General features: G+C 47.1%; 1 protein-coding gene across 1 annotated transcript; it reads right to left on the bottom strand.

The window, feature by feature from the left end:
• Positions 1-793: 793 nt before the first annotated feature.
• Positions 794-24024, bottom strand: Polr2L (DNA-directed RNA polymerases I, II, and III subunit Rpb10). Its single transcript, XM_075690854.1, has 3 exons — positions 23920-24024; positions 23694-23818; positions 794-970 (listed from the first exon to the last, which is right to left on the bottom strand). The coding sequence occupies exons 2-3, from the start codon at positions 23786-23788 to the stop codon at positions 862-864; spliced, it is 204 nt and encodes a 67-aa protein (XP_075546969.1). The 5' UTR covers positions 23789-23818; positions 23920-24024; the 3' UTR covers positions 794-861.
• Positions 24025-24235: the final 211 nt, after the last annotated feature.

Genomic DNA, 24235 nt, shown 5'->3' with positions numbered 1-24235 from the left:
GGGTCGATGCTTCTTAAGAGGGGGTATTGACATGTGTACATGTTTATCTTTCTCGGGTGACCACGTTTCACCGCTTAACAAATGTTATCACGCAGCGCAGGACATGCCTGCACGTATAGGAAGTTTCTGGAATGTTATCAATGGTTCCATCCACTGTCTGTCACCGAACCTTGCGTAATCCGATTGCATGTATGCGCGATGCGAATAATGTAGAACTTTGTGGAAGACATGTGGGTCCCAGCGACTAGTCTGGAACATCCGACGATTGATGTATAAAAGCCGACGCGCTTGACCCGTTGATCAGATTTTCGACGATCGCCGACTGTGTTCGCCGCTGTTGCTGTTCTTTGATTGAAGCCTGTTTTTAGGGCACAAGTTTGCCCAATAAAACTCTAGTTTAGTCTTTCTCAGTTTGGCTGCTTTCTTCACAGTCACTACCATGTGACAATATAAAACCGGCAAAGCCGCAACATTACTTTGTTCAACCTACACAGTACGAATGAATGTCTATCATCGCCATAAACTGCAACATGAACAAGAAACGCAACTCCTGTTCCTTCCAACTACAAGGGACTGCAATGTGCAATTGTTCTCCAGCCAGTCGTTCAAGCATGATGTGGACCAGAATTCACATTGTGGAACCTGAATTAAGCCACTACTACAAATGCAGGCAAACCTGGAAATGCAACAATGCAGCCTAGTTGCTTTTAACTTGTCCGCATTTGAATTTCATTCTTTCGTGCGCCAGATGAAGATGCAGTATTTATGAGAGGACACAAAAGGAAGCAGGTCATAGTATATAGCAAACAGCTTTATTTACAATATTATGAGAGAATGGGAATAAAAGAAGACATCAGGAGGTCACTTTTCAAGTGGCGCGTAGTTGAGCAGCTTCTCTATCAAGTCCACGTGGCCCAGCAGCATCCTCCTGCAGCAGTAGCGCTTCAAGCCCAGAGCATCCAGGGCATCGCTGCAGGGGGAACAAGGACAGCTGCATTAACACTTGCTCACAAAACATTAGCACGTAGAGAAGGATTGGAACAATACAGTGGGTCGTCCTCGCCAGCGCTTTTGCTCGTGAATGCTGCTTGTGCTGAGAATCCACGCCCTGTGCTAACGGTAACGAGTATGCATCAATCATATGGAATCCAAATAACGCTAGTCTTACAAAACACCTGGAATCAGTTCAGAATAAGGCTGCTACGTTTATTTTATCTTCTTAGGCAACATACACCAGCTTTTCTCTTTTAAAGCGCACACTATATCTTTTAAACCTTGACACTAGACGAAAGCTTTTACATTTGTCTTTTTTCCACGCCTTACATTTTGGCGACTCTGCATTCGCGGCTACACACATTGTTCCTGCGCAGCATATTTCCACACGTACCGATCACATACACAAGGTATCACCTATTTTCGCAAAAACAGTAAAACATCAAAACTTCCCCCTTTTGTTATCAATTAAAGAATGGAACGCGTTACCAGAAAGTGCTGTGACAATAAGGGAAACTGCTTCTTTCCAGAAAGCCCTACTTGCCCATCTTGAACCAAGAACAGCGCAGTAATTTGCATGTAAAGACTATGACTCTATTCATGTAAGATTTCCATGTTAGCAGAGTACATAATTATCGCATAGTGTTATGCCACGCCGAATGTTGCATTGCCGTGATGTTTTTCTCCCTTTTGCAACTGCACGATGTGCCGGTTTTCTGTTGCATGCGATGCAAATTTGGATTGTGCAAATTCCCCCCCTATGTAATGCCCCTAGGGGCTCTTAGGGCATGTAAATAAATACATAAATACATAAGCTCAGACTAGTCATCACTGAATAGTCTTTTTCTCAAAAGGAGATTGCTTGCATGCATCTGCAAAGATACTGCACAAAACAGTGCAAGACTTATAATGCATGATATTGCACCGGCTATCACATCACCGCTTTGCATTACAAAGAAACTGCCACATTTGTTTTACAGGAGAGTGCGAGATGCACACAAGGCAACCTTGTCTAAAATAAGTGCCACCTAACAACAGCAATGTCTTTGCCATGAGACCACAGTGATGAATATGACAGTAAAGGACACTTCACTGTCATCTAACGTACCTATCTACTTAGCAGAAAGCCTCCAGGAAGTCCTAACATACGTGCCTCATCATCAGCCCATTTCCACATTGACGAAGGCTTTTCCCAATGACTTCCAGTTACATGTGCCCGATGTCAGCAAGCGCCTTTCTAAGCCATCAAATTTCCTAACCTAAATAAAAACAGTATTGGGCAAGTTGGTTAGAGTTTATAGCCCCCCAAAAAAGAAAAAACTGAGCACAAAGAATACTGGACAAGTGCTCACTTACAACTACTTTGCTTATTCCTGAAAAATTTACTTGTACACATGTGCCGACATTTGTTTCCTGACCAAACAAAGAGAAACTCCAAGCAATCTGCTTATTATTATTACATTCACTTTTACTCGGGCAGGGTTAAAGTGTATCAAGTGGTTGTCATCGACACACTGCAAATCATTTGTTTAATGTAAAATGTCTCCAGCAGTTTATATGCTACTGTGTCCCTGCTTTTCCATAGTATTCTAATCTCGTGAACGAGCAGTGTTGCATGAGCACTCTGCACAATCCTGCTTCAAGTGGGCAAGCACCATAGGCAGAATATTTCCGGGGGGGGGGGGGGGGGGATCTCGGCCAGCTTTCCGAAGCCAATATTACACACACACACACACGCGCACACCAACACTTTGCCTTAAAAGGCTAAGATCCAGGCTTGTCTCATGACCATGTTGCACGTCACTGACAGGGACCAATCATGCATTTTGGCGACATACGCTGCAAGCTTGGCCTTCAGCTCCGGAAAGCGTCCCGACTTCAGCTCGCGGAAACCTTGCCATCACAGGTGAAAATTTTGCTTCGCTGCCGTCGCCACTCTCGGACCACCCATTAAGAAACATCAAACTTGCGGCCCGCTGCGCAGTTATTTGTTTCTTCAGCTTAAAGGATGGCAGCCCTCTTCAACGCTGCTGTGAATGAGAGCTGAATGTTTAGTGGACTCTGAGCACTCATGACGACTGAGGAAGCACGGAAGTAGCACGTGGCTGGCAGTCAAATTGAACGCATGAAACTCAAGAGCTACAGGGAACATGTGAGCCACGTCTGCTCTTCCATGAACTATCAATAGTCCCCGCAAGCACCACTATTCTGAGGGTGCCGCCGAAAATGGAACAGCAGCACTTCCATGAACTATCGACACCCCCACATGAGTGTGCGCTGTAAAACTCTAAAAAATGTTGAAAAGCTCTTCCGAAAGGCGAACAAACGCGCAGGATAGCGGAAAGCTACGGGTGGGGAAGTAGGGCTAACATAAAATTGGAACTACGCTGTAGCTCCCCTGATATCCCGCTACTCTCGCTCTCTTTTCTTTTTTTTTTTCGGTGCCGTGTTTTGGTTTCGATTGTAAGTCAACCCACCCCCCACTTCAGATTTTCAAATTTTGAAAAGAGATCGACTTACAATCGTGTAAATACAGTATATATTCCTTGCATTTGCAGAAACTTCGTTTGACCTCAAAGAATTGTTCACTGAAGTGACAGCCTTAGATGAGTACATGCAAGATCTCATTGTAGGAGACAGTTCAATTTCACAGCCCGAGTTCTTTCGCACCACCAAGAATCCGGCGTCTCTCGGTGGTGTTCTCTTTCTGTGTGTAATAGTAGTATACTTCGCTATCACAAATACTGCAGGCTCCCTCTTTTTCTTTTTCTTTTTCTGTGAGTCCAAGTATAAGTGCTGCTGCGCATGACTGCTGTTGACTTTGATTTGGAGTGATTCAGGCTTGGTTTCATTTTGGTTACCGAGTGAATTATGCAGAGTGCCCTAACTATCATGCACCAAGATTTTAAAAAAGAGCAGTTACGTTACTCAAAGAAAACCTAGTGCAATGGAGTAGCCACCAGTAATTCATTCATTACTGAGATTTCATTCGGTAATTGTAATTTATTATCTAACTCGAGAGGTACTGTGCTGATTATGAAAGTGCCAATGAGGCAATTGTAGGCACCCCCAAATGACATCTAACTGCGGTGTTTTCAGTGACGTACTAACTGCGTACAATTTCTTCCAACTGGCAAAGAAACAACACGAAATATGAAAAATACCACGTGTCTGCACTCCCCACCGGCATCATAAAGCAGCACCGTCAAATAACCTGAATGAAAGCAACTGCACTGCCTGTCGTAAACCTGAAGAGATAGCGCATAACCTTGATAATGGTACGAAAGAAGCACCACAAGCAGGTTTCGCGGCTTCGCAGCTATTCCTTCCTCTCTACATCGCACTTATTATCCGTCTCTGAAGGCCAACTGATCACACTCATAGAAAAAGCCCCTTGATAATATGGACGAACCACCGCTCTGACCATGCACGAAACATGAAAAGCAATGTAACAGGCATAGCATGTTTCAAAATCCCGGCTTTGCTCGTACCACATTGACAGTGTGCATACGCATCTATATTTCGCACCAGAAATTTGCTTCGGACCAAAGCCAAATTAAAGTGATGATGTTATTTTTCATCAGGGCGTGTATGTGCTGCAAAAAGCAGCACCCTTGACTGCCACTTCAGAGTTTTCAGCCTGCAGGAGGACTAGCGGCAACACCAGCCGCTTCCAGCGGAGCACCACCAACCTTGGAGGTGGAAAGCGTTGCCAGTGGTGCAGCGCCGATTGGGCCGCTGCCGAACTCGGCACCTCTCACAAGGCCGACCACTGTGGATCCTCCGGATGGAGAGAGGCTGGGTCAGGCAGCGCCCAGCGTTGCCACACCCGGCCGTCAACGCCGGAGTCCAGGTGGAGTACTCGACAGCGGAAGCCGCCGGACCATTACTCGCCTGGATAGCAGGCACCGTCGACCCAGCTAGGGCGGAGGCAGAGGCATTTGGAGGCAATGCCTTTCGGCCTAAGGAATGCTGGCCAAACTTTTCAACGGTTCATGGATGGCGTTGCCTGGGGCTTCGACTTCTGCAAGGTTTACCTGGATGACTTGATTGCTAGCCACATGCCCGAAGAGCATGAGAGTCATCTACGCTGCATGCTACAGCGACTGGCAGAGCATGGCATCATTATCAATACGGCCAAGTGCGTGTTCGGGGTGCCATTTCTACCATTTTTGGGCCACTGCATTTCAAGCACGGGAGTGCAACCACATCAGGAAAAGGTCGAAGTAGTACGACGGTTTCCACAACCAAAAACCATCCGCCAGCTCCGAGAATTCCTGGGACTCACAAACTTTTACCGTAGGTCCATTCCGAAGTGCGCCCACATCCTTCACCCACTGCATAGCCTCAGCAACTAATGCAAGCGCCATTCAGTGGAACGCCCAAGCCGTCGAAGTGTTCCTGCATATTAATGAGGCTCTCGCAACTGCTGCTCTGCTCGCATACCCGCAGCCCTGTGTTCTGCAATGCGTAATGGTAGATGCCTCCAATGCAGCTATTGGAGCCGTATTGCAGCAGAAGTCGAGCGGAAGGTGGTGATCGATTTCCTTCTTCTCCAGAAAATTGATTCCATCTGAACGACATCCAGCCCCTTTGGTAGGGAGCCCCTGGCCATATATGCCGCTATACAACATTTACGCCACTATGTAGAAAGGCGAGAATTCTTCGTACTCGCGAATCACAAGCCGCTGACCTACGCAAAGCGCGCGATCAACTCAGATACGGGTGCACACGTAGCACGAGAGCTCCGTAAAATGTCATACATTGCAGAATTCACGACGGATATACGCCATGCAAGCGGGAAGAATGCCATCAGCCTACCAAACGGCATCGACTTCCCCGCACTAAAGACGGCTTAACGTAGCAACAGGGAGTTGAAACACCTACTGAAGTTTACAACCAGCACCTTGAAGCTGCAATGGGTGGATGGACCGACAGGATCTGTATGCTGTGACATGTCCACAGGTAAGGGCCAGGCCATTCGTACCCCGCGATCTTCGCCGCAACATTTATGAATTGCTGCACGGCCTCTCGCATCCGGGGATTCGAACCACTCAATGGCTGTGCACAGCTAGGTTCATGTGGCCCGGAATAAACCGGGACGTCCAAAGTTGGACACGGGAGTGCCTGTCATGTCAGCGCTCCAAAGTGCAGCGCCATACTGTGACCCCCGTAGGATCCTTCCCCGAGCCGGACACTCGATTTTCCCATGTGCATTTGGACCTTGTGGGACCATTGCCTTATTGCCAAGGGCAAAACTACTTACTAACTTGTGTCGATTGCTTCACGCGGTGGGTGGAAGCCGTCCCCATCCTGGATGTGACTGCCGATACTGTGGCCCAAGCTTTCATCTACCATTGGGTAGCGCGATTCGGAGCTCCATCAACAGTGACGACGGATCACAGAACGCAATTCGAGTCTGCCTTATTCGGGAACATCACGCGGCTCCTGGGAATCATGCGCATCAGAACGGCCTACCATCCCATCAGCAACGGTATGGTGGAAAGGTTCCATCGCCAGCTGAAGACTAGCCTCACGGCAACTTCAAGTCACAGATGGGTAGAGGCGCTAGCCCTGGTTTTATTGGGATTAGGACAGCTCTGAAAGCGGACATTGGCTGCTGCTCGGCTGAACTCTTATACGGCGCAACACTTCGCCTTCCGGGAGAAGTTGGCGCTGAGAGTAAAAACGCAAACGCCCAGGCCAACAACGATTACGCCCTGCGACTGCGGGACATTATGAGCAAGCTACGAGCTGTCCCTCGTCTGCCAGCACCACGGCTTGTCCATGTCCACGGTGACCTCTCCTCCTGCTCTCACGTGTTTGTAAGGCATGATGCCGTACAGCGTCCACTCCAGCCCCTGTATGATGGGCCGTTCAAGGTGGTGAAACTAGGAGAAAAGCATATAACGATCGACCGAGGTGGGCGTCACGATGTGGTTTCGCTTGAATGCACAAAACCAGTGCACGTGGACAGCAACAGTGAGGTGCGTGCATCGTCTTGAGTTCCACAGCCCCAAGGACTACCAGCACATCAGACTGAACCGGCCCAACCAGTTTTTTGAAAGGTTCACACAGAGTGAACGGTGCACAAGACCTTCGGTGCGAATGAACTTATATTGTATTGTAGCGCCGCGAAATGGCGCTTCCGTGCGCAATGCCAAGAGCGCATGCGCGAGGAACCATGCGACTTTTCTTCGGGAGCTTCGGAGTGAATAAAAGTTCAGTTGTTTGGGACGCGTGGTTGCTTATACTCGCTTAGCTCAGCCTAGCAGCGCGTCCCGACAAGACAACTATAATGCCATATCTTTGTGGAACATGTTCCAGGTTACGGGAAGTGCATGAATATAAAATCCTATAAATATAAGCAAGTCCTGCTTGATATTCCCCCATTTCCTAATCTCCACTGCCCAGTGACTCCCTTTATCTATCCAATCTTCTGTCATCCCCTATGCTTCCATTCCTTCGGCAGCGATGTCGGTCACTCCATGTCAGACTATGTCATTAGGCAGAGTGCTGTTGCACTCGAGGTCCTTGGTGAGAAACAGAGTCTAAGCCACAACGTTTTCCAGGATATGAGTGGCACCTGAAATGGCTAAGACATGGATCTTGCTTTATGCCCCTCATGAACTCCTTCATTAAAAGTTGTGGTCAATATTTGGAACAGCATTCTGCTTTGCCAGATAGTTAGAAGACAGAGTTAGGAAGCACACTTCCTGTGATGTAAAAAGTCATCATAACCCCAACGCCCTTTTATTTTTGCAGAATACAAACCTAAAAAAAAAAACTTATTCAGAAATCATCAACTCTTGCAAAAATTCCACAGACCTGATGAACAAAAGACTGCAATTTAACAGTGTAAATTATAAGAGTTGTGCAAGATGCAGTATTTTTCCTGTTTGTATATGTTCCTTGTGAAAGATGTGATGTGCATGTTTAACTCAGCATAACACAGACATTATGACAGTGCGGCCAGCAGTGTCCGATAGTAATCGTGCTGCAAGTTCTAAATACATTCCAAGATGAAGTCATGTAAGAATCAAAATTTTATGTGAAAGTACTGAAAAACATAAGTAAACCAAAGTTGCCAATACATCACTGGTGAATGTTTACAAAGCACCTTGTAATCGGTGTTTCTCTAGTTCAGTGGACGTGATGATATACCAGTGCTTATCTGTAGCTACTGTGGATTTGACAACAGTTTGAAATTATTGCAAGAGCACTTGAAAACACATACAACACAAAAGAGACTCAAAAGTCTGACAGTTGTCCATGCTTTTGTGACGTACTTTGTTCTTTCATACTATATTAAACATGCATCAACTAGGTCTTCAGCAAGTCCCCCCGCCCCCCACATTTTTTTTAAAAATGACCTATGGCCATGTTTCAAGAAGGTCCCCACCTGGCCTATAGAAATAAGCCATGTGCAAGAAGTGGCGATTCAGAGTCGCACTAACATTTCACTTAATACTTTCAGGGGAGTCATGGTAAGGGTTGTAACAGTGCAACCAAGACAAGGACAACAGAAGGAATAAAACGACGACACAGCCCTGACTCTCAACTGATTTTTATTGAAGATATGCCTAACATATATATATAGGAGCCATTTGATAACCATGACATGCGCAAGATACAGATATGCGTCGAGGCAACTGTGACAAACTGACACATAATCAAAATTGACATAGGTAATACAGTTCCTTGTCATAAAGAGTGATAGACCGTTCACTGATACACACTTCGTCCCTAACCTTTATATTGTGAGCTTTGGCGATTTTCCTTGTCAATTGGCTTGCATGTTTAAAAACGACACTAGTTTTTTTTAATTCAGGGCGACGACCGCACAACTTGCAATGCTCTGGGAGATGAAGTGGCGCAACCCCTTGAAGAGATAGCTCATGCTCCCGAAGTCAAACATTCACACATTGCTTCGTTTGTCCCACGTACTCTCAACCACAAGATAATGGTATGGCATACACAACCTGCTTAGCACAACTGATGTATCTGTTCACATGTTTGACTGTGCATTTTCCCTTCGCTTGCTTTTCCTCAGTCGTGCTAAGCAGGTTGTGTATGCCATACCATTATCTTGTGGTCGAGAGTACGTGGGACAAACGAAGCGATGTGTGAATGTTCGACTTCGGGAGCATGAGCTATCTCTTCATGGGGTTACGCCACTTCATCTCCCGGAGCACTGCAAGTCGTGCGGTTGTCGCCCTGAATTAAAAAAAAAACTAGTGTCATTTTTAAACATGCAAGCCAATTGACAAGGGAAATCGCCAAAGCTCACAATCTAAAGATTAGAGACGAAGCGTGTATCAGTGAACCGTCTATCGCTCTTTATGACAAGGAACTGTATTACCTATGTCAATTTTGATTATGTGTGAGTTTGTCACAGTTGCCTCAACACATATCTGTATCTTGCACATGTTATGGTTATCAAATGGCTCCTATATACATATGTTAGACATATCTTCAATGAAAATCAGTTGAGAGTCAGCGCTGTGTCGTTGTTTCATTGCTTCCATTGTCCTTGTCTTGGTTGTGCTGTTACAACCCTTACCATGAATCCCAATCAACTGGCCCAACTTGCCGTTCTGATGTTTTCAGGGGAGCCTGGTTGAAATTTTATAGCTTTTATCATGTAAACACTTTGAATGGTTGTCATACAAGACTTGAGACAATGCACTGGAATTACAATCAAGTATAACATATGCAACAGAGTTTCTCACTATAACACGTAGAGGGAAATCTGGCACCACCGTCTATGGGAGTTTCTTAAGGGGCACTGTGCCGTCATGGGAATGACGGCATATGTGTCTGCGAGGCTGGTGTTGGCTGGTGTTGTAAGAGGTTTCGTCTAAAACGTGGATATGGCTCCACAAATAACGCATTCTTAAAGTAAAAGCTTCATAAAATGTGTCGACTCATGCAAATTGCATCTTTACTCACCTACAATGCATGACAAAGGGAAAAAAAGCAAGAACAGACAACAAACTGTTTCAAATCGAGCGCGAATCTTGCCATCTGTCCTCCAACTTTAGCGGCCCGCTGATACTTTTCACGTATCATAATTGTACATGCAATAACAAGTTCTCATAGTTAAACAAAACATGTTTTTACGTAATAATAAAGCTAAAACAGCTTTTTATGTGCAGTTTTAGTAGAAAATGAATTGCTGTGACACACAGAACGGTGCTTGCCTGGCTCTGCGAGAACGATGCCAATCCGAAGTCACAATATACTGGCATTCCCATACTACAATGTACTAGAATAGGGGCAGTGTGTTCAGACAGCGGAGAGCGCCACGTACTGGTTTGAAGCCGGGAGCGTAGACAGGTCCCGGATGTATGCGGCGGTGCTGCAGTCGCACGGGCTGTACGGACGTGTTCTCTGTGTGTTGCGGCCGGTTGCAGCGTGCTTGCTCTGAAGCGCTCTAAAGGAATTTCTTGAGTTTCTCTCTCGCTAGGAGTCACTTGCAAAATGACTTGGCGGTTTCTTGAGCCTGTCGATGGTAGATGGGCTCTGTGTAACATTGTGCAGCACTTTGGCTCTGTTAGAATACTTGGAAGGAGAGGGTTGTAAATATCTATTGACCCTATTGACACCTAGACTAAACCGAGATAAGTTGGAGAACTTCTTTGGTAATGTGGGGCAGTCGTGCGGATCCAACGATCACTCAACGCCGTCTCAATTTTTGATTGTCCTGAATTGCCTGCCTTTCTATAACTTGGCGAAAGCAATGTAAACAGGGAACACAGAGGTCAGTGAGGACTTGGTATCGCTACTTCACTTACCTGATAATTCTGACAAGGAAGGGGACATTGCATCACTTCATGAGTTAGTTGAAGCTGGAAATCTGACGCTTGTAGAGCAAAGGCTAAACAGTACTCCGGCAGAGCACTGGGCTTACGTTAAGGAAAGGAGCGATGACCGCCTCATTCATTATATGGCAAGGTATATCACGCAGAAATTTTTTACTTGTGTAATGAAGAAGAGTACCCTGCCTGCGCCACAGCACCATCGTTACCGGCATGAGCTCATGGTTGCTGTCCTTCGCCAAACGCTTGTGACTGCTACCCCGTTTGCGCCCGTTGCTAATAAATTTCTTAGCAAGTGGTGGACGTGCTGGGTTTCGACCACCCTGGAACTTCGGAGTCACACTCTACACCCCATCATGCCCGACAACGCATGCACTCCTCCAGCTCCTCCAACGGCGCCGGCTACCTTGGTTTGTGCCGGTGCCTTGCGTCAGCGAAATCCCCCTATCTTCTCCGGCACAGATAACAAAGACGTTGAAGATTGCATCTCGTCTTATAAGCAAGTGAGCGCCCATTACCAGTAGGATGATGTTACCAAGTTAAGAAACGTGGAATTCTATCTTACGAACGTTGTGAAACTATGGTTTCTAAACCATGAAGCCGACCTCACTTCGTGGTTGGTCTTCAAGACCAACTTTACCCAAGTTTTCGGTCAGCCAGCAGTAAGAAAGTTTCGTGCAGAATGTTTACGCACACGATCCCAAGAGACCAGAGAGAACTTCACGAGCTACATTGAAGACATTGTTGACCTTTGGAAACGGGTGAATGCGTCGACGTCAGAGGAGGAGAACAAACATATAATGAAGGGTACTCAGGACGACACGTTTCAAATGTTATTATCGAAGAGTCCTCACACTGTCGCTGAAGTGATAGAATTGTGCCAGAGTTACGACGAGTTGCGCAGGCAACGGCTTCAAACCCAACATCCCACCCCGCCCAATGACTGTCTGTCAAGCCTTGGAATCGACGACAACTATGCTGCTCCGTTCGTAAAAATTCAGGAATTCGTTCGCGCAGAGGTAGCCCGCCAGCTATCTTTGATATCTTCTGTCCAGCAACCACCACTTGCTTTGCATTCGACGATCCGCAACTTCATTCAAGAGCAAGTATCTCAAGCCGTTCCTCCAGCCGCTGAGCAGACACCAGTCAAGGCACCTCTCACTTACGCTGAAGCAATTTCCCTATCTCGTCCACAAACGGCCTTGCCGCCCTCTATGCATCGGCCACTGACATTTTTGCCGTCATCTATGCCGCTTCACGACCGACTGCGTTGTCCTCCTATACCACTACCCGACCGACAGCATTTTCCGAATCCTCACCATGACTCGGACTTTATCCCCACCAATGGCGCACCTTCGATGACCGCCCAATGTTTTGCTTGCGGTGGTGCTGGTCACGTGGCGCGCCATTGTCATCGTTGCATGCTTCCTGTTCAGAACATCCGTCGAGCGCCGCCTTTCCCCGCTCCGTCTTCCTCTTCGCCTTCCAGCCTTCCTACCTCTTCCTTTTCCCCTGACCGCCCAACCGCCTCTACCCGCCACTCACCATCTCCCCATCGTCGCTCGCTTTCTCTGATGCGGCGCCGTCCCGTGTCCACCGAGCAGGAAAACTGATGGCCGCAATTCCCGAGGCACAAACTGCGTCCACGTCACAATGCCCAAGTCCTCGTCCCTCTCCAGCCAACGTAATTGAAGTCTCTGTCGAAGGAATCGTCGTCCTGGCACTTGTAGATACAGGAGCCGCCGTATCCGTAATTTCCACCGAACTCTGCCACACACTACGAAAGGTTTTGACGCCTCTCTCCAACTTTTCCCTTCGAACCGCGAACACTCAAGATATAACGCCTCTCGCTGCCTGTACTGCTTGCATCTTAATTCAAGGACTACTGTATACGGTCGAATTCGCCGTACTGCCCTCGTGTTCCCATGACATTATATTAGGCTGGAACTTCCTTGCAAATAATAATGCCGTTATTGACGGTTGTCACGCCAAACTCGAATTTTCTGCACTTCCCGACCTTGAGAATATCGAAAACGGCCCTTCTAGTGTTAAACTGTTTGTGTCCAAAGACAATGCCATCCCTCCATGCTCTTCCCTGCTTGTGCCTGTATCATGCGCCACTATTTCTGATGGCACTGTTCTCTTTACGCCCCCTGAGGTGTTCCTTCACTGCCGATGTTCTCTGCTGCCCTTTGCTCTCCTTACTGTTCGCAGTGGCGTCACGAAAATGGTCTTCGACAATCCCACGGCCTGCACTTTAGCTTTATTTCATGGTGAATGCCTAGGCCTTGTTCAACTGGTCGACACCTTTTGCATCTTTGACACTCCTGCCGTTTCTACTTCTGCGGACCTTGGCGCACTTATTGTGACCCTGCGGTTGATCAGTCACTCCTCGACGCTTTCCACTGCTCCATCGACAATGGCACGTCATCTTCAGAACGAAGCCAGCTTATTGCTTTCCTGCAGAGGGTCAGCGCTTCTTTCGACAGCCATGCTTCCGGTTTGGGCCACACATCGACCGTTTTTCACCAGATAGATACCAGCAGTCATGCACCTTTGCGGCAGCGCCCTTACTGAGTATCCGCCTCTGAGCGCCGTGTCATTGACCACCAGGTTGCTGACATGCTCAAGCGTGGCATTGTGCAGCCTTCCAACAGTCCCTGGGCATCACCGGTCGTCCTCGTTAAGAAAAAGGATGCCTCTATTCGATTCTGCGTCGACTACCGACGTCTGAACAAGATAACGCACAAAGACGTTTACCCATTACCGTGCATCGACGACACCATCGACGACACCATCGACTGTTTGCAGGCAGCTGAGTTCTTTTCTTCGCTGGATTTACGTTCCGGATACTGGCAAGTCCTTTCCGCACCATCTGATTGACCTAAAACAGCATTTGTAACACCTGACCAATTATACGAATTCATCGTAATGCCTTTCGGCCTGTGTAACGCTCCAGCCACTTTTGAGAGAATGATGGATAATATTTTACGCGGCCTCAAATGGAACACATGTTTATACTATTTGGATGACGTAGTTGTCCTTTCCGCTGATTTTCGAACACATCTCAGCCGTCTCGAGCAAGTTCTGAAATGCCTTACTGACGCGGGACTTCAGCTTAACTTTAAAAAATGTCGTTTCGGCGCCCGAAAGCTCACTATTCTTGGCCATGTTGTATCGCGAGACGGCTTCCTTCCGGATCCAGCCAAGCTCCGCGCTGTCACCGACTTTCCACAACCAAAGAAGTTAAGGGGGGAGGCTACCCTGGAGACCGAACTTTCTTATTTTTTAAGATATCCAGATGAAACTTTCAGGGTACGTTCACACCACTGAACTATGAGGAACTGCAAAGTTTCATGAAGATATGTTTATTAGTTCCAGAGTTATTGAGGTCTAACTAGGTGATTCATGTATATGCCTGAGGAAGAGCCTGGAGAAATGCCAGGACATCGTAGGAAGCTGAAATTCACTGTGATGATCCCTTGATAGATATCCCAGGGGGCTAAAGAGCCCTTTTCTTTAATTTCCCCTCAAAAAATTTTTAAGACAACTTTGAATTTGATGTAGCCAGTAATGACCACATCCATCAAAAATTAATTGCTTATTATAAATTAACTGCACCAGCTTTCAAAAAAAGAAGCCTGTTACCCCCTGGCAAAGTCATTCAGGAACAGAATAAAAAAAACGGCATACAAATCTGAAGAGCGGTTCTTGAGATATCGCCTTCCCCAGCACCACTACTAGCGAAAAAATCCATTCCGAGAAAACAGGCCTTAAAGTTGAACACATGTGTTTCTTTATTAGAAAGCTCCTGCGGAGCTTCTAATTAGCTCTTGCGGCTCCAGGCACACTCAGTGTGTCGGATTTTCGACTGGCGACAGCCGAAAGCACAGTTCCGCCGCTGAAAAGCGTCTACGCAGTCGGCACTCGCTGCGAGAGATAGGAAGTTCGATGCTCGTACAAGACGCATATCGCGCTCCCGTGCACCGAACATCTGCACTGTCTTGGGCTTTGCCGGCATCGCGTGCAGCGAAGAACTAGCGAAAAAAGAAAAGCTGAACAAATAATCTAAAAGATAGCGCAAGGCGATGAGCAGCGCGCAAGCTCATGTTGAGGCCGACAGAGCAAGGGGCAACAACGACGCGAGCGCGGCAACAAAGGGAGCAGCCGCCGCCGCCCGCGCAGCAGCCAATGGCAGGCGCGCTTTAGCCCGCGAGATTTGAGCAGCAGCCGCTGCCCGCGCAGCAGCCAATGGCAGGCGTGCCTTAGCCCGCGAGATTTGAATGCACTGCTCCGGCCAATCAGCGCTCCGCATCACATCGCAGGAAAACGCCAATAGCGTCTCAACCGCGCCGACGATGCCATTTTGCAAGGCGGCAAAATATAGACAAAGAATCCACGGTCAAAACGACACCAAGATGGCGCGGGCAGGCCGCATGGGCCGGGAATGGCGCGCCCGCGAAGTTTGACTTCATTTCGGCATTTGCGCGTTTTTTGGGCCGCGGTGGCCTCAAAAGTAGCGTTATTTTTGGTACTTTACGGTTGAATTAGGTGCTGATAATTACAGAACAGGTAGTTTATGAGACATACAAACCAAAAATATGGTTTTTCAAAAATCGACTTTTTCGCTATTTTTCGGTTTTCAAGGGCCGCGTCCCCCCTTAAAGGAGCTTCAAAGTTTCCTTGGTTTATGCTCATACTTCCAACCTTTGAAATTTCGCTTCCATAAGTGCACCCCTGATAGCCCTTCTAAGTGGCGACAAAGAACTTTCCGCTTGGTCGCCCGCCTGTGATGACGCATTCACAAAATTACGCCACCTGCTAACCTAAAAAAAAAAATTATGGGTTTTGATGTGCCAAGACCACTTTCTGATTATGAGGCACGCCGTAGTGGAGAACTCCGGAAATTTCGACCACCTGGGGTTCTTTAACGTGCACCTAAATCTAAGTACACGGGTGTTTTCGCATTTCGCCCTCATCCAAATGCGGCCGCCGTGGCCGGGATTCGATCCCGCAACATCATGCACAGCAGCCCAACACCATAGCCACTGAGCAGTCACGGCAGGTAGGTAATCTCGACACCTATCCTCCGCCACTTTGATCCTGCAGCCCCCACAGAGGTCCACACCGATGCCAGCGGCGTCGGACTTGGCGCCGTACTCGCGCAACGAAAAGTGGGGTTTGATGAATATGTTGTTGCCTATGCAAGCCGAACTCTGACAAAGGCCGAGGCTAATTACTCTGTTACAGAGAAAGAGTGTTTAGCCATTATTTGGGCCCTTGGAAAATTTCGTCCCTATTTGTATGGTCACCCTTTCGATGTCATCACTGACCAGCACGGCCTTTGTTGGCTGTCTACCCTTAAGGACCTATCTGGCCAACTTGCTCGCTGAGCCCTTAAGCTACAGGAGTACGACATCCGCATTCTCTACCATTCCGGCCACAAACACGGACGCTGACGCCCTTTCTCGCTCACCGGTCTCCGCTGACTGTGCTTGCCCATCCACCCTTGAGCCCATACTTACATCTCATGCACTGCACAACATGCTGTCGGAGCAGCGCAAGGATCCCTAGGTCAGTGCTCTCATCAGCATTCTTTCTGATCCATCCACCTCTTCACTATCTCGCTCTCTTCGCCGCCAGGCTACCCACTTCTGCATTCGCGACGGCCTTTTTTATCGTCGTAATTACCTCTCTGACGGTCGCAAGTGGCTTCTCGTGATACCTTGCCATCTCCGTAACCTTATCTGCGACGCTTTCCACGCAGACCCTCAGTGCGCGCATGCCGGCCTCTTCAAGACCTATGCTCGACTACGCATTCCATTTTATTGGCGCGGCATGTATAACTACGTCAGAAAGTTCATTTGCTCCTGTGCTCAGTGCCAACGCCGAAAATTACCTCCCGGACAAGTCCACCCACACAACCCCTTCCCTGCCCTAGTCGGCCCTTTGATCGTGTTGGTATAGACATATACGGACCACTACCCTCCACTCCAGCAGGCAACTGCTGGATTACTGTTGCAGTGGATCACTTGACCCGCTACGCTGAAACAGCTGCTCTGCCGACTGCCACCACCAGCGACGTTGCATCGTTTCTGTTACAACATTTCGTTCTTCGCCACGGTGCCCCTCGCGAACTTCTGGGCGATAGAGGCAGCGCTTTTCTTTCCGATGCTTTGAAGGCACTACTCGACAAATGCCGAATCGTCCACCACACCAGTACAGCGTACCATTCGCAAACTAACGGCATGACCGAGCGCTTCAACCGTACTCTTGGCGATATGCTCTTGATGCGTTGCCTCTGATCATTCAAACTGGGACCAAGTTGCGTACAATACTGCATATATTACGTATGCGTACAATACTGCGGCCCAAGCAACTAATGGTTTTTCCCCTTACTTTCTCCTATACGGTTGAGAACCTTCTACTACGCTCGATACCATTCTTTCATATACACCTGACGCATTCGAAAGTACTCCGCTATCTGAAGCTGTTCGTCATGCCAAGGAATGCCGCCAGCTTGCCCGCTCCTTTTCCACTGAAGACCAGCGGCAGCAGAAATCCCATCAACCTTCCGAACGTTTTGCGCCAACCTTTTCGCGTGGCTCTCTCGTATGGCTTCAGGTTCCCGCTACTACACCCGGCCTCTCCTCAAAACTTGTCGCGAAATACCTAGGACCCTACCGCGTTCTGGAGCAAATGTCCTCCGTCAATTACATCGAGCCCCTCACGCCATCGACGGACCTACGCCATTGCGGCCGCGAACTTGTCCACGTCTCTCGCATTAAGCTATACTACGACCCAACAGTAGTCTCTTCGCCTTAAGCCACCAGGATGGCGCCTTTTCTGCGGAAGGCGATTGTAACGAAGAAGAGCAGCTTGCCTGCGCCACAGCACCATCGCTACCGGCATGAGCTCGTGGTTGCTGTCCTTTGCCGAACGCTTGTGACTGCTACCCGTTCGCGCCCATTGCTAATAAATCTCTTAGCACTTGCAACAAATGTGAGGACTGCTGCTCTCTTCTTTTGCAGAACTTTAGTGTCAGTGGCACAGCCTCAAAATTCACGAAATTTGTGACAGGGGAGTCTTACTGTATCCCTCCAAGTTGCTTTTTGAAGTAGTAAAGAAACCTGAGGGAATATTTACAACCTTCTTCAGCCAAGAGGAGCTTTGCAGCGGCAGCATAGTCAATGTCTTGATTCTAGTGAAAGCTAAGTTTGCCTATGCCATATGCTGCAAATTGCATGCTGATGATTTCACACCAGCAGTTGTACGCCTTTATGTTAAAGTCTTAATCAGTCAAGAGAAGCACAACGAAAAAGGAAACTGCACTTGAAAGTTAGCCACTGTTCTTGGCAGACTGGCGCAACATGCATGCTGACACTTCTCTGTGTTTTTTATCTAACTGCACAACCTTTTCTGGTGCATTCAAAAAGCTAATTTTGTGAATACTATTAAGAAATCAATTAAGGAATTCAATTAGATATATGAATTCCGCTGTAAGGCTCCATTGTTTGGGTTGCAATGTGCTTGCACTGTTGTTCTGTGGTATCGCATACTGTGTCTAGTTTTTCAGAGATCCCTTTTACTTGGCGCCTTTCCTACCCGTTTGATTCCTTTTATAGAAATGTAGGATATCGGTGCGTCTCATACTTGCACATGAGCCTGACGTTCCTGAGGACTTCGTGATGTAAATAAAAAAATTCACGAAACTGTACGTGCAAATGTAGTCGTTAAGGGGGATTTGCAAAACAGAATGAAAGAATGAGGGTAAATGGGGGTATCGCAAAAGAGGGTAAATGCCAAGCAGGGGAGGTCTCTGGCTTTAGGCTATGCTATGTACTGTATTGTTTTGCCTTCTCTTCTACAACAGCGGCTACGGAACTAAGCGCTTCATGTTGTGTCGCGGATGTTGCGGTCACTTTTTTATGAATGTGAACCACAAAAGAAAATGTGTGCACCCGGAATCTGAGTTGCATCAAATCAATTCAAAGCCCTTTACTACGATGCTACTTCCAGCACGAGTGTTGCTTATGGATGTTAAACCCATTAATCAATGAGCTTTCTTTTTCCGTCCAAATAATTTGTGGTTACATGGTAACGTGGCTCAAAACAGATTTAATGGCTTTACGCAACTACTTCGGTCTCTGCAAAGCCTTTGCTGTCAGTTTAATAAATCCGTATAATGGGTGTTGAGATGCCCTAGGAGTGCACATATATTTCATCTCTCAAGTGAGTCTCGGGCATGCATATTAACATCCACCGAGCATTTGCACGCCTATTCGACTGCGGCAGAAAATAATTAAAACAATATTAACCCCTTGACGGTCAATAACGTAAATACATGGTGCCGCGAGCAAGTCCAAAAATGGTCGATGCCATATATTTACGGCGCCGTCTGTACGTTTAAAAAGCGCGCCAATTTCCAAACTTTTTCTTTTCTGTCATGTGCTGCCACTATGTGGGGATGCAGGAAATTTTTTTCGCGCACCTCCCTCTCTCGGTTTTCGTTGCATGGTTTGTTTTAGCGCTAGTTTGCTCCCGCATGTCTATATACTACCGCCCGCGCATTGGCGTGCACACGGGCGGGCGGCCATTTGGATTTTGTGTCGCGGGCGGTTTCGGCTTTTGTGCTTGCGAAACTGATGGCTATCTTGTTCCTAATCGCTCAAAGGGCGACAGCTTGTTTCTCACTCATTTAGTGCTCACAGGGGTGCGCATAGGAAGGATCCGTCATGCATGCGTTTCCGTTTCTTTTATTTTATTTTAAGACTCGCGAAAACTAACTGCCCTAGCTGGTTGGCGATAAGATAAAGATTAGCGGAAGTTTGTCACACATGTTGCTTTTTTTGATGGGCACACAACCAAACAGTTTTCTTGAGTGCACGCACCTACGCAGTTCAATTATGCTATGGACGTACCTATTATTGTAAGAGCAAGAACATTTGAGGCTTGCGAAATATTCTCGTGTGTGGATTTTCAAAGCCTTGAACTATGTGCATAAAAATGCATCAAATGTTTATTTCTGATAAGTTTCTTTCCTTTTTTATTGTTGTTATTCATGAATGAAGAGTGCATATATACCAAACCAAAAGATTTTTTCCTCACTTTACGATCACCCTGGAAAAATTATGGTAAATTTTTTTTTTAAATAAGTCCCTAGGAAGAATTGGAATCTGCAATAAAAATAATCGACCCTGGGCGGTCGCATATGGTGAAAAAAATCGACCCTCAAAGGGTTAACGCACAACACAAGCGTTGCACCATAGGTTCCATACAGGATGGATGGATGGATGTTATGAGCGTCCCCTTTGGTACGGGGCGGTGGGTTGAGCCACCAAGCTCTTGCTATTATACTGCCTAATGTCCTACCTAGGTTAAAAAAGAAAAAAAGAAAGAAAGGAACCCTATGAACTTCCACAGCCAAATTTTCTGATCCCCTATTGCGAACTTTGCTTTTGTACGTCTCCGTTTTTTGTTGTTTCCCTACTTCCACCAATCTTCCAATCGCTTCTTACTAATCTCTTTTGCAGACATGTTTACTTTCCCATTGCACTCGCGGAACCCAAGGGCTTCAAGGAGGCCAGTGGCGCCTCAATCGACCGCTGGGCAGACATTTTCACATTCTAATAAAACATACTCCATCGTTTCCCTAGCTTTACCACAGCAAGCACATGCTTCTTCTTCCTTCTTATACCCCTTTATAGGTGCATGTTCTAAGGCATCCTGATCTCGCTTCGAAAACTAATGAGCTCCCCTTTGAGTTATCATAAATTGTTTCTTTCCTGATTTTGTTTTTTTCTCTTAAGTAGTTACTCATGGAAGGTTTCTTTTTTATTACCGCCACCCATGAAATTATTTCAGCCTCTCTGACTTTCCGCTTGACATTCTTTGTTGCTGTGTTGCCCACCCCACAGGCCGCATACTTGTTCGTAAGCTTCTTAGTTCTTTTCCTCCGCTGTGAATCAATGTTTCTCCTGTACAAATACCTGAACACTCTCCCAGTCCATTTACTTTTTTCCATATTCCACAGTCGTTTTTCATACTCAATTTTACTGTGAGCTCCCCTCACTGCAAAACTAGTCCAGCCCATATCACCCTGCACAGCTTCATTTGTAGTCTTCCCGTGAGCGCCCAATGCGAGGCGTCCCACTGACCTTTGGTTCCCAGAGTCCTGATTGTACCCCTGATTTGAAGCAAACCGCATTTCCAAAAGTAGGTCCTGGAACCATTACACCTTTCCACATACCCCGGAGCACCTCGTACCTATTCATTCCCCATAGCACTCTGTGCTTCATTATGGCTGCATTTATCTTCCCCTTTACTGTTGTTTTTTCCTGTGTTTCCATATATTGACTTCGTTAATCCATATACCAAGGTATTTATATTCTGTTAACTGAGGTATTTCCTGGCCCTGTATTGCCACTGTCTGTTCACTGTTTTCATTGAATACCATAACACCTGATTTTCTAACACTAAATTTCAAACCTAAATTGTTGCCTTCCTGTCCACAGATATTAGCCAGACGTTGCAAATCACTTTGCTCATTAGCTAGCAAAACCATATTGTCCGCATAACATAAACCTGGAAGCTGCTGCTCTACTACTGTACCTACCTGTTTGTATGAGAGATTAGACAGTTTTAGCAGAGCGTTTGCTTGCGCTCCGCTCCGCACACGTTTCACGCACATCGGTGGCTGCATAGAATGCATTGATTGCACTTATCTAACAAGTGCGTCTCCCAGAGACGTCACTGACGTGCTCTAAGCTTGGCGGTAAAACGATTACGAAAGCAACTACACGCTCCCTGACGCACTGCTAAATCAGGTTCCTAGCGGAACGTGGTCAGCGTCCCACGTTCCACTGCCGCTATGTGTGCTGCGCGCACGCGCGTCAGAGTTCCCGGTAGCGTTTTGCTGAGCGGCTGCGTGCCAATTGTTGTGATAGGCTGGTCTGAGCGGAGCGGACCGTAAACGCTCTGCTAAAACTCTCTATTAAAACCGCTATTACTTCCTTCTAGCGCCCTCTCCATCCTGACCATGTACATCATAAACAGCAGTGGGGATAAAGAGCACCCCTGCCTCAGTCCCTTGGTGGTATGAACTTTCTTCTCACTCCTCATCCCTTCTCATTCAACACAAACGGTATTTTCTAGGTAAATCCCTCTCAAAAGCTGTAGACAATCGTCACCTAAGCCTTCCCCTTCCAGTATATCCCACAAAATGTTGCGGTCTGCGTTGTCATAGGCTCCTGTAATGTCTAAAAAGGCCACATATAACGGTTTATAACGGCCAAGCGGATGGATGGATGGATGGATGGATGGATGGATGTTATGAGCGTCCCCTTTGGAACGGGGCGGTGGGTTGCACCACCAAGCTCTGGCTATTATACTGCCTAATGTCCTACCTAGGTTAAACAATAAAAAAGAGAAGAAAAAAAAAAACACTATGAACTACCCCACCCAAATTTTCTGACCCCCTATTTCGAACTGTACTTTTGTACGTCTCCGTTTTTTGTCGTTTCCCTACTTTTTTTTCCACCAATCCTCTAATCGCCTCTTACTAATGCCTATTGCAGACATGTTTACTTTTCCACTGCTCTTGCTGAACCCAAGTGCTTCAAGGAGGCCAGTAGCGCCTAAATCGACCGCTGAGTAGACGTCATCACATTCTAATAAAACATGCTCCATAGCCTCCCTAGCTTCACTACAGCAAGCACATGCTTCTTCTTCTGTCTTATATCTCGTTTTATAGGTGCGTGTTCTAAGGCATCCCGATCTCGCTTCGAAAAGTAATGAGCTTCCCTTTGAGTTATCATAAATTGTTTCTTTCCTGATTTCGTTTTTTCCTCTTAAGTAGTTACTCGTGACAGGTTTTTTTTTTCCATTGCCGCCACCCACGACATTATTTCAACCTCTCTGACTTTCCGCTTGACCTTCTTTGTTGCTGTGTTGCCCACCCTACAGGCCGCATACTTGCTGGTAAGCTTCTTAGTTCTTTTCCTCCACTGTGAATCAATGTTTTTCCTGTACAGACACCTGAACACTCTCCTAGCCCATTTACTTTCTTCCATATTCCTCAGCCGTTCTGCATACTCAATTTTACTGCGACCTTCCCTCACTTAGGTGGATGGATGGAAGGTAGGAGCGTCCCCTTTGAAACGGGGTGATGGAAGTTGCCACCATGCTCAGCTTTTTATTTTGCCTTTTGTTTTTATTTACCTGTGCTGTGCGTTATTAAAATTCTCGATTTTCTTTAAATACGCCTTCCTACCCTTTTAACCTTGTGTCACCTCTCTGCTTTCGAGCCACCAATCCTCCAATCGCCTTTTGTTAAGTCTTTTTTTTTTTCCTACAGCGCCATCTTGTGCTATCTACACGAAGCGCCTCAGCGGCGAGCGCTTCCTCACCACACTGCCCCTATTCTAGTACACTGTACCCATGCATACTACAGCATAGCAGCGCGCGATTTCCCTCTAGGTAATATAGTGAGGAACTTTATGATATGCACTTATCACAACGTACAAACACGTATCATAAATCATGTGTCCTATCCACGCAACGTAGTTCGACAGTGGAAAACAGGTTGTCGGAATTTATACATGGGCAGGCACAGCATCCTAAAGAATTATAATAATGTCATTGCCGCAGCTGGCGGGTTGAATGATAAACGAAAATTCTAGAAAGCAGGCGTATGCAAGGTACCACTTCAAGCCAGGACCAGAATCACGTTCGTTCAGACACGGTTGTTTCTGACATCCAAGCACCCGGGTGCACAACGGTGACGCCGTTGTTGCGGCAACGCAGCAGACGCCAGCGGAGGGCGTGTAATCAGCGGGCCTGTGCCTTGATACATCCGACACCTACAGGCGGGGTGCTTACCCTTCGGTGTACTCGGCTTGCAGGAGACCGAGGTATGCCTCCCATTTGTTCCCGATGACTTTGCCACACGTGAAGCAACGCACGGGAATGATCATACTGCAGCCGGTGGCCTGCCGTCAGCAGGTCTGCAAGGGACGAAACGTGGGTGACGACGTGCTCGGGCGACTGACAATTGATTTAGCCCAACTTTAAACGGAGACAAGCAAGACACTTGCATAATACAAACCTTGTCGCTCGTGAAACGTCACCGAACACACAGCACACGGCAACCTCGAGCTGCAACAGCAAAAATTCGCTTACAGATGTCGCTACTACGACCTACTAAACTCCAGTCCACGACCTACTGAACTCCAGACCTGCACAGATCTCCCTCCTCCAGCACGCCTAGTCTAGTTCGCCCCTTTTGCCGCTAGGGAAAGAACGTACGAGCAAAGTGGCGCTAGTTATAACCTGTTCGCTGTCGTCTGCTTCTGCGTTCTGTTCAGCGCTTGTCTTGCCATTTCGGCAGGCACAAAGCGCTTCTATTGGCGGTAAATGAATAA

This window comes from Dermacentor variabilis, chromosome 4 (assembly GCF_050947875.1).
Source record: "Dermacentor variabilis isolate Ectoservices chromosome 4, ASM5094787v1, whole genome shotgun sequence".
Taxonomy (NCBI): domain Eukaryota; kingdom Metazoa; phylum Arthropoda; class Arachnida; order Ixodida; family Ixodidae; genus Dermacentor; species Dermacentor variabilis.
This window is presented reverse-complemented; position numbering and strand designations above follow the sequence as displayed.